The sequence below is a fragment of the Bufo gargarizans genome, chromosome 8, assembly GCF_014858855.1.
Source record: "Bufo gargarizans isolate SCDJY-AF-19 chromosome 8, ASM1485885v1, whole genome shotgun sequence".
NCBI lineage: Eukaryota > Metazoa > Chordata > Amphibia > Anura > Bufonidae > Bufo > Bufo gargarizans.
Genome location: NC_058087.1, coordinates 192,455,349 through 192,466,901, shown reverse-complemented (window position 1 = coordinate 192,466,901; position 11,553 = coordinate 192,455,349). Strand labels below are relative to the sequence as shown.

The window sequence follows — 11,553 nt, the reverse complement described above, 5'->3', positions numbered from 1 at the left end:
ACCCCTCTGTCTTCAAACCATAAAACACAGACGGAAGTGCCCTCTTGTCATACGTTACACTGCACAGCTGCCCCTTCTTTACCTCATGCACAGAGCTAAAGCTTCTTCCTGCGGATATTGGTTTTGATTCGCTCCTAAAGCCGCTCATGTTACACATATCTCTCCACCTTATTACTCCCAACACCTCCTTATAATGACACACTAATAACAGACTGTCCAGTCTCATACTCCGCCCATGTACAAAGCACGCAAGGGAAGCAGGGGATGGGCCTGGACACTGGAATGTGGTTTCATTCCAGGCATTGAGTCACAACGAGAGTCCCACACCTTGCAGAGGTATGTCATACCTGACCCACTGAGTCACTGTGGTGAGCACAGCCTCTAATACGGCAGTGCAGAGCTCCCCACCGCAGCATAGATCCACCACCTCTGCCAGTGAAGACGTCTGCAGGATGAGAGAACATGACTGAGGCACAGCAGCCACAGGTACGTGGAGACAGAAGAGCACCCAACTCCCCGCTGCCAGGAGGGCGACGCACCTGCAGAGTGTTTTCTCGTCAGGTGGCCGTGCGGTACTTAGAGCAGCACCTGCAGAGTGTTTTCTCGTCAGGTGGCCGTGCGGTACTTAGAGCAGCACCTGCCAGCAGATTCACACAATAAGTCCTGTTTGTTAAGCAGCGGAATGGCTTCTGGATGGTTGGGAGTTTTTCATCAGTAAGGGGACGGAGGCTGAGCATCAAGTCCCCAGTTCAGGCGGACAACCACAGTGGTGGGCCGGAGATCGAGGCCTGGCAGGGGAGCCAGGGGGCACTTCTTGGCTGATGGATGAGCCAGCCTCAGGTGTGCGTCAGTTACCATTTTAGCGATAAAACCGCTACTGGGGTGTGACGTGCCCCAAAGTGGGACAATATAGAGGTAAGTCTGGGCTCACACCACGTTATTGCTGCTTGTTTAACATATACGTTGAATTTGTGCGGCACACAAACAACACCATAGAGCACTATGGGGACAAATGCCCGGGACACCCGTCTGAGGCATCCACTTTACTGTATATTGTACTGTATATTATAACGAAAGAAAAAAGCGTGATGTGAACCCAGACTAGGACAACACGTCACCTGTAACCACTCAGGCCACCGACTACATCAATGCTCTGGCAGGACAGCAACGCACACGTCTCATACCTCTCCCATCCTGTCCCACCTAAGGTAACGGCAATCTCTCATGACCAGAAGCTTCTGAATGGAGACGCACAGCAGGAACTCCAGGTACTGGTCAGTGATCCATCACAGCCCTCGAAACCCCCAGACGGCCAGCAGAAAAGAAGAAGTCCTTACAGGTATTTCCTGTCCTGCAGCCAGAGAAGACTGGCCATAATTAGCATTGTGTGCGGGGTCTCCTGCCTCGGGATCAAAGCCTTAATCCTGGCTCTGCAGGTAAATACCGTGCTATAGTCTGTCCTCCTCCTCCTGATCCCTGCACAATGTCCTCCTCCTACTGATCCCTACACAACGTCCTCTGACAATCAACCCTATGCTCCATCCTCTTCCTGATCCCTGCACTCTTTCCGCCTCCTCCTCCTGATCCCTACACAATGTCCTCCACCTCCCGATCCCTACACAATGTCCTCCTCCTGATCCCGACACAATGTCCTCTGACAATGAGCCCTATGCTCAGTCCTCCTCCTGATCCTTGCACTCTTTCCGCCTCCTCCTACTGATCCCTTCACAATGTCCTCCACCTCCTGATCCCTACACAATGTCCTCCTCCTGATCCCTACACAATGTCCTCTGACAATGAACCCTATGCTCAGTCCTCCTCCTGATCCCTGCACTCTTTCCGCCTCCTCCTACTGATCCCTACACAATGTCCTCCTCCTCCTGATCCCTACACAATGTCCTCCTCCTCTTACTGATCCCTACACAATGTCCTCCTCCTCCTACTGATCCCTACACAATGTCCTCCTCCTCCTACTGATCCCTACACAATGTCCTCTGACAATCAGCCCTATGCTCCGTCCTCCTCCTGATCCCTGCACTCTTTCTGCCCCCTCCTACTGATCCCTACACAATGTCCTCCACCTCCCGATCCCTACACAATGTCCTCCTCCTGATCCCTACACAATGTCCTCTGACAATGAACCCTATGCTCAGTCCTCCTCCTGATCCTTGCACTCTTTCCGCCTCCTCCTACTGATCCCTTCACAATGTCCTCCTCCTACTGATCCCTGCACAATGTCCTCTGACAATGAGCCCTATGCTCAGTCCTCCTCCTGATCCCTACACTCTTTCCGCCTCCTCCTACTGATCCCTTCACAATGTCCTCCACCTCCTGATCCCTACACAATGTCCTCCTCCTGATCCCTACACAATGTCCTCTGACAATGAACCCTATGCTCAGTCCTCCTCCTGATCCCTGCACTCTTTCCGCCTCCTCCTACTGATCCCTACACAATGTCCTCCTCCTCCTGATCCCTACACAATGTCCTCCTCCTCCTGATCCCTACTCAATGTCCTCCTCCTCCTCCTCCTACTGATCCCTACACAATGTCCTCCTCCTCCTCCTCCTACTGATCCCTACACAATGTCCTCCTCCTCCTACTGATCCCTACACAATGTCCTCTGACAATCAGCCCTATGCTCCGTCCTCCTCCTGATCCCTGCACTCTTTCTGCCCCCTCCTACTGATCCCTACACAATGTCCTCCACCTCCCGATCCCTACACAATGTCCTCTGACAATCAACCCTATGCTCCATCCTCCTCCTGATCCCTGCACTCTTTCCGCCATCTCTTACTGATCCCTACACAATGTCCTCCACCTCCCGATCCCTATACAATCTCCTCCTCCCGATCCCTACACAATGTCCTCCTCCTCCTGATCCCTACACAATGTCCTCCACCTCCCGATCCCTACACAATGTCCTCTGACAATCAACCCTATGCTCCATCCTCCTCCTGATCCCTGCACTCTTTCCGCCATCTCTTACTGATCCCTACACAATGTCCTCCACCTCCCGATCCCTATACAATCTCCTCCTCCCGATCCCTACACAATGTCCTCCTCCTCCTGATCCCTACACAATGTCCTCCACCTCCCGATCCCTACACAATGTCCTCCACCTCCCGATCCCTACACTCTTTCCGCCTCCTCCTACTGATCCCTACACAATGTCCTCCACCTCCTGATCCCTACACAATGTCCTCCTCCTTCTGATCCCTACACAATGTCCTCTGACAATCAACCCTATGCTCAGTCCTCCTCCTGATCCTTGCACTCTTTCCGCCTCCTCCTACTGATCTCTACACAATGTCCTCCACCTCCTGATCCCTACACAATGTCCTCTGACAATCAACCCTATGCTCCGTCCTCCTCCTGATCCCTGCACTCTTTCCGCCTCCTCCTACTGATCCCTACACAATGTCCTCCACCTCCCGATCCCTACACAATGTCCTCTGACAATCAACCCTATGCTGCGTCCTCCCTCCTCCTGATCCCTGCACTCTTTCCGCCTCCTCCTCCTGATCCCTACACAATGTCCTCTGACAATCAACCATGTGCTCCGTCCTCCTGATCCCTGCACTCCTCCTACTGATCCCTATACAATGTCCTCCACCTCCTGATCCCTACACAATGTCCTCCTCCTCCTGATCCCTACACAATGTCCTCTGACAATGAGCCCTATGCTCAGTCCTCCTCCTGATCCCTACACTCTTTCCGCCTCCTCCTACTGATCCCTTCACAATGTCCTCCACCTCCTGATCCCTACACAATGTCCTCCTCCTGATCCCTACACAATGTCCTCTGACAATGAACCCTATGCTCAGTCCTCCTCCTGATCCCTGCACTCTTTCCGCCTCCTCCTACTGATCCCTACACAATGTCCTCCTCCTCCTGATCCCTACACAATGTCCTCCTCCTCCTGATCCCTACACAATGTCCTCCTCCTCCTCCTCCTACTGATCCCTACACAATGTCCTCCTCCTCCTCCTCCTACTGATCCCTACACAATGTCCTCCTCCTCCTACTGATCCCTACACAATGTCCTCTGACAATCAGCCCTATGCTCCGTCCTCCTCCTGATCCCTGCACTCTTTCTGCCCCCTCCTACTGATCCCTACACAATGTCCTCCACCTCCCGATCCCTACACAATGTCCTCTGACAATCAACCCTATGCTCCATCCTCCTCCTGATCCCTGCACTCTTTCCGCCATCTCTTACTGATCCCTACACAATGTCCTCCACCTCCCGATCCCTATACAATCTCCTCCTCCCGATCCCTACACAATGTCCTCCTCCTCCTGATCCCTACACAATGTCCTCCACCTCCCGATCCCTACACAATGTCCTCTGACAATCAACCCTATGCTCCATCCTCCTCCTGATCCCTGCACTCTTTCCGCCATCTCTTACTGATCCCTACACAATGTCCTCCACCTCCCGATCCCTATACAATCTCCTCCTCCCGATCCCTACACAATGTCCTCCTCCTCCTGATCCCTACACAATGTCCTCCACCTCCCGATCCCTACACAATGTCCTCCACCTCCCGATCCCTACACTCTTTCCGCCTCCTCCTACTGATCCCTACACAATGTCCTCCACCTCCTGATCCCTACACAATGTCCTCCTCCTTCTGATCCCTACACAATGTCCTCTGACAATCAACCCTATGCTCAGTCCTCCTCCTGATCCTTGCACTCTTTCCGCCTCCTCCTACTGATCTCTACACAATGTCCTCCACCTCCTGATCCCTACACAATGTCCTCTGACAATCAACCCTATGCTCCGTCCTCCTCCTGATCCCTGCACTCTTTCCGCCTCCTCCTACTGATCCCTACACAATGTCCTCCACCTCCCGATCCCTACACAATGTCCTCTGACAATCAACCCTGTGCTCTGTCCTCCTGATCCCTGCACTCTTTCCGCCTCCTCCTACTGATCCCTACACAATGTCCTCCTCCTACTGATCCCTACACAATGTCCTCTGACAATCAACCCTATGCTGCGTCCTCCCTCCTCCTGATCCCTGCACTCTTTCCGCCTCCTCCTCCTGATCCCTACACAATGTCCTCTGACAATCAACCATGTGCTCCGTCCTCCTGATCCCTGCACTCCTCCTACTGATCCCTATACAATGTCCTCCACCTCCTGATCCCTACACAATGTCCTCCTCCTCCTGATCCCTACACAATGTCCTCTGACAATCAACCCTATGCTCAGTCCTCCTCCTGATCCCTGCACTCTTTCCGCCTCCTCCTACTGATCCCTACACAATGTCCTCTGACAATCAACCCTATGCTCCGTCCTCCTGATCCCTGCACTCTTTCCGCTTTCTCCTACTGATCCCTACACAATGTCCTCCTCCTCCTGATCCCTACACAATGTCCTCTGACAATCAACTGTATGGTCAGTCCTCCTCCTGATCCCTGCACTCTTTCCGCCTCCTCCTACTGATCCCTACACAATCTCCTCCTCCTACTGATCCCTACACAATCTCCTCTGACAATCAACCCTATGCTCAGTCCTCCTCCTGATCCCTGCTCTCTTTCCGCCGCCACCTACTGATCCCTACACAATGTCCTCGGACAATGAACCTTATGCTCCGTCCTCCTCCTAATGATCCCTACATTCCCCCTACTGATCCCCACAAAGTGTCCCCAGACAATGAACCCTATGCTCCACCCCATGCTCCGTCATCCTACTGATCCCTACACTCTTTCAGCCTCCTGACCCCTACACAATATCCTCTGACAATGAACCTTATGCTCAGTCCTCCTTTTACCAGTCCCTATACTCTGTCCTCCTCCTGATCCCTACACAGTGTCCCCAGACAATGAACCCTATGCTCCGTCATCCTCCTGATCCCTACACTCTTTCCACCTCCTTCTCCTGATCCCTACACTCTTTCCACCTCCTACTGATCCCTACACATTGTCCTCTGACAATAAACCCTATTATGCTCTGTCATCCTCCTACTGATCCCTACACATTGTCCTCTGACAATGAACCCTATGCTCCTTCCTCCTCCCGATCCCTACACTCTTTCCGCCTCCTCCTAATCTCTACACTCTTTCTGCCTCCTCCTACCGATGCTTACACAATGTCCTCTGACAATGAACCCTATGCTCTGTCCTCTTACCAGTCCCTATACTCTGTCCCCCTCCAAATGATCCCTACACAATGTCCTCTGCCAATCAACCCTATGCTCCGTCCTCCTCTTACCAATCCCTATACTGTGTTGTCGTCCTCCTGATCCCTACACTCTTTACGCCTCCTCCTCCTGATCCCTACACTCCTCTTACTGATCCCTACACAATGTCCTCTGACAATGAACCTTATGGTCCGTCCTCCTCTTACCAGTCCCTATACTCTGTCCTCCCCTAATGATCCCCACATTCCTCCTACTGATCCCTACACAGTGTCCTCTGACAATCAACCCTATGCTCCGTCCTCCTGATCCCTGCACTCTTTCCGCCTCCTCCTCCTCCTGATCCCTACACTCTTTCCGCCTACTCCTACTGATCCCTACACAATACCCTCTGACAGTGAACCTTATGCTCTATCCTCCTCTTACCAGTCCCTATACTCTGTCATCCTCCTAATTATCCCTACACTCCTCTTACTCAGCCCTACACAGTGTCCTCTGACAATGAACCCTATGCTCCGTCCTCCTCCTGATCCCTACACTCTTTCTGCCTCCTTCTCCTGATCCCTACACTCTTTCTGCCTCCTCCTGATCCCTACACAATGTCCTCTGATAATCAACCCTATGCTCCGTCCCCCTCTTACCAATCCCTATACTCTGTCGTCATCCTCCTGATCCCTACACTCTTTCCGCCTCCTCCTACTGATCCCTACACAATGTCCTCTGACAATCAACCCTATACTCTGTCCTCCTCCTAATGATCCCTACACTCCTCTTACAGATCCCTACACAGTGTCCTCTGACAATGAACCCTATGCTCCGTCCTCCTCCTGATCCCTACACTCTTTCTGCCTCCTTCTCCTGATCCCTACACTCTTTCTGCCTCCTCCTACTGATCCCTACACAATGTCCTCTGACAATAAACCTTATGCTCCGTCCTCCTCCTGATCCCTGCACTCTTTCCGCCGTCTCCTACTGATCCCTACAGAATGTCCTCTGACAATGAACCCTATGTTCCAACCTCCTCACGAGCCCTGCACTCTTTCTGCCTCCTCCTACTGATCCATACACTCTTTCCGCCTCCTCTTACTGATCCCTACACAATGTCCTCTGACAATCAACCCTATACTCTGTCCTCCTCCTAATGATCCCTACACTCCTCTTACAGATCCCTACACAATGTCCTCTGACAATGAACCTTATGGTCCGTCCTCCTCTTACCAGTCCCTATACTCTGTCCTCCTCCAAATGATCCCTACACTACTCTTACTGATCCCTACAGGGTCCTCTGACAATGAACCCTATGCTCCGTCCTCCTCCTGATCCCTACACTCTTTCTGCCTCCTTCTCCTGATCTCTACACTCTTTCCACCTCCTCCTACTGATCCATACACATTGTCCTCTGACAATGAACCCTATCCTCGGTCGTCCTCCTAATGATCCCTACACTCCTCTTACCGATCCCTACACAATGTCCTCTGACAATAAACCTTATGCTCCATCCTCCTCCTGATCCCTGCACTCTTTCCGCCGTCTCCTACTGATCCCTACAGAATGTCCTCTGACAATGAACCCTATGCTCCAACCTCCTCACGAGCCCTGCACTCTTTCCGCCACCTCCTACTGATCCATACACAATGTCCTCTGACAATGAACCCTATGCTCCGTCCTCCTACTGATCCCTACACAATGTCCTCTGACAGTGAACCTTATGCTCTATCCTCCTCTTACCAGTCCCTATACCCTGTCATCCTCCAAATGATCCCTACACTCCTTTTACTGATCCCTACATAATGCCCTCTGATAATTAACCCTATGCTCTGTTCTCCTCTTACTGATCCCTACACAATTTCCCCCGACAATTATCCCTACTCAGTCCTCCTCCGCCTACCAATTCCTACACCAAGTCGTTGTCCTCCTCCTGATCCCTACACCATGTCGTCCTCCTACTGATCCCTACACTCGGTCGTCCTCCTCCTACTGATGTCTACACTCCATCCTCCTCTAACTGATCCCTACACTTTGTTGTCCTCTTCTTATTAATACCTACACTCCGTCCACCTCTTACTGATCCCTACACAATGTCCTCTGACAATCAACTTACACTCCGTCCTCCTACTGATCCCTACACTCTTCCACCCTCCTACTGATCCCTCCTCTCTGTCCACCTTGTACTGACCCCTCTGATCTTCTGTTTTGCAGGCAGAGCAGGAATCTGACCAGCAGATGAAGGCCACCCTCTCCCGCCGCTCCCGGAGATTCTCTGTCCTGAGTATCCTGCTATTTGTGGGCGCTCTTGTGTCTCTGCCCTTCCTTCTGGTTCTCATCTCTTACCTGATGACACTGATTGAATGACGTCAGCGGTCTCCATGTAATGTGAAGGGCAAGAAGATTTCCCCCAAAGACTGAACCCCAAACTCTGTCTAAAGTTCCTGTATATAGAGTGTTTTATACTTGTGTATATGATGTGTATTTAATAAAACCTGAACAGAGACAAAGGCGTCCGCTAAACAATGTCAGGGTCACCAGAGTGCCGAGGAAAGCCAAAAGGTCAAGATGTGAGGGACTGACCAAAGAGCGCCCCCCCGTCCCCTGTCTCCTCTAGATAAAAGGCCGAGCACAGAGCGCCCCCCGCCGTCCGTCTCCTCTAGACATAAGGCGGACCACAGAGCGCCCCCCGCCGTCCGTCTCCTCTAGACATAAGGCGGACCACAGAGCGCCCCCCGCCGTCCGTCTCCTCTAGACAAGACATAAGGCCGAGCACAGAGCGCCCCCCGCCTCCTCTAGACATAAGGCCGAGCACAGAGCGCCCCCCGCCGTCCGTCTCCTCTAGACATAAGACCGAGCACAGAGCGCCCCCGCCGTCTATCTCCTCTCGACATAAGGCGACCACAGAGCGCCGTCCGTCTCCTCTAGACATAAGGCCGAGCACAGAGCGCCGCCTGCCTCCTCTAGACATAAGGCGGACCACAGAGCGCCCCCCACCGTCCGTCTCCTCTAGACAAGACATAAGGCCGAGCACAGAGTGCCCCGCGCCTCCTCTAGACATAAGGCCGAGCACAGAGCGCCCCCTGCCGTCAGTCTCCTCTAGACATAAGGCCGAGCACAGAGCGCCCCCCACCGTCCGTCTCCTCTAGAGATAAGGCCGAGCACAGAGCGCCCCCCGTCTCCTCTAGACATAAGGCCGAGCTCAGAGCGCCCCCCCACCGTCCGTCTCCTCTAGACATAAGGCCGAGCACAGAGCGCCCCTGTCTCCTCTAGATAAAAGGCCGAGCACAGAGCGCCCCCCGCCGTCCATCTCCTCTAGACATACAGCGGACCACAGAGCTCCCCCTGCCTCTTCTAGACATAAGACCGAGCACAGAGCGCCCTCCATCTCCTCTAGACATAGCACAGAGCGCCCCCCGCCGTCTGTCTCCTCTAGACGTAAGACCGAGCACAGAGCGCCTTCCATCTCTTCTAGACATAAGACCGAGCACAGAGCGCCCTCCATCTCCTCTAGACATAGCACAGAGCGCCCCCCGCCGTCCGTCTTCTCTAGACATAAGGCCGAGAACAGAGCGCCCCCGCCGTCCGTCTTCTCTAGACATAAGGCCGAGAACAGAGCGCCCCCCACCATCCGTCTTCTCTAGACATAAGACCGAGCACAGAGCGCCCCCCACCATCCGTCTCCTCTAGACATAAGGCGGACCACAGAGCGCCCCCCGCCGTCCGTCTCCTCTAGACATAAGACCGAGCACAGAGCGCCCCCGCCTCCTCTAGACATAAGGCGGACCACAGAGCGCCCCCCACCGTCCGTCTCCTCTAGACAAGACATAAGGCCGAGCACAGAGCGCCCCCGTCTCCTCTAGACATAAGGCCGAGCACAGAGCGCCCCCCGCCGTCCGTCTCCTCTAGACATAAGGCCAAGCACAGAGCGCCCCCCGCCGTCCGTCTCCTCTAGACATAAGACCGAGCACAGAGCGCCCCCCCGCCGTCCATCTCCTCTAGACATAAGGCCGAGCACAGAGCGCCCCCCGCCGTCCGTCTCCTCTAGACATAAGGCCGAGCACAGAGCGCCCCCCGCCGTCCGTCTCCTCTAGACATAAGGCCGAGCACAGAGCGCCCCCCGCCGTCCGTCTCCTCTAGACATAAGACCGAGCACAGAGCACCCCCCGCCGTCCGTCTCCTCTAGACATAAGACCGAGCACAGAGCGCCCCCGCCGTCCGTCTCCTCTAGACATAAGGCCGAGCACAGAGCGCCGTCCGTCTCCTCTAGACATAAGGCCGAGCACAGAGCGCCCCCCGCCGTCCGTCTCCTCTAGACATAAGGCCGAGCACAGAGCGCCCCCCGTCGTCCGTCTCTAGACATAAGGCCGAGCACAGAGCGCCCCCCGTCTCCTCTAGACATAAGGCCGAGCACAGAGCGCCCCCCGCCGTCCGTCTCCTCTAGACATAAGGCCGAGCACAGAGCGCCGTCCGTCTCCTCTAGACATAAGGCCGAGCACAGAGCGCCCCCCGCCGTCCGTCTCCTCTAGACATAAGGCCGAGCACAGAGCGCCGTCCGTCTCCTCTAGACATAATGCCGAGCACAGAGGGCCCCCCGCAGTCCGTCTCCTCTAGACATAAGGCCGAGCACAGAGCGCCCCCCGCCTGTAATGACCGGCAACACACACAGGGAGGAAAACAGGGAAAGCCCTGCCCAAGGGAGAGGGAAAGGTGGTGACCCCTAACTCACCTTGCGGCTGGCACCTGACTGCCCTGACGTCCCTAGACGGGTTCCTCACCCGTGCGGCGATCACGTGCCTAAACCCTGGCTTTCCCTGAAATGAGCCCTAGATAATGAACGGGCCGGTGGGATCGCTAGTCCTCACCACTGCACTAAGAGGGAAACACCAGGGAGAGGACAGACAAACACAAACACCCAGGTGGATGGCAACAATTGTCCACAAAGGTCCAACAGGGATCCGGAGGGTAGCGTTCTAAGGCAACACTCAGAGAACGCAGCAACACAGCTCCAGTGGGTCAGAATAGATGTCCAGGCAGGAAGCTCTATATCTGGCAACCAGAGAAGTGTGAGAGGGGAATATAAGGAGGATTGGGAGTGCTGGACAAGGAACAGCTGAGAGAAGGAGCTACGGATCCCTGAGTGAGCCAAAAGGGTTTGTAAAGCAAACCCAGAAAGCTACAATAAGGAAACTTCCCTATCTGACATAGAGCGTGCAGCCAACCGCTGCGACCTCCTGACCCCGGGTACAACGGAGTCAGGCGTGGCTCTTGACACCCTCGTGACAGTACCCCCCTCTCTACGAGGGGCCTCCGGACACTCAGGACCAGGTCTCTCAGGATAAGAGGCATGAAAAATCTGAACTAGCCTGTCGGCGTTTACCTCAGACGCAGGAACCCACATTCTTTCCTCGGGACCGT

At 54.3% G+C, this 11,553-nt stretch overlaps 1 protein-coding gene across 1 annotated transcript; it reads left to right on the top strand.

Annotated features, from left to right (window-relative positions):
• Window positions 1–257: 257 nt before the first annotated feature.
• TMEM265 (transmembrane protein 265) lies at window positions 258–8,639 on the top strand. The gene is made up of 3 exons (XM_044305102.1): window positions 258–486; window positions 1,209–1,436; window positions 8,350–8,639. Exons 1-3 carry the CDS (start codon window positions 463–465, stop codon window positions 8,500–8,502), a joined length of 405 nt encoding a protein of 134 aa, XP_044161037.1. The 5' UTR covers window positions 258–462; the 3' UTR covers window positions 8,503–8,639.
• Window positions 8,640–11,553: the final 2,914 nt, after the last annotated feature.

Coding starts and splice junctions, on each gene's coding strand:
- TMEM265 (XM_044305102.1), top strand. CDS start 463: ATGACTGAGGCACAGCAGCCACAG. Junction 487..1,208: donor CTGAGGCACAGCAGCCACAG/GTACGTGGAGAC, acceptor GTCCCACCTAAG/GTAACGGCAATCTCTCATGA. Junction 1,437..8,349: donor CCTTAATCCTGGCTCTGCAG/GTAAATACCGTG, acceptor TCTGTTTTGCAG/GCAGAGCAGGAATCTGACCA.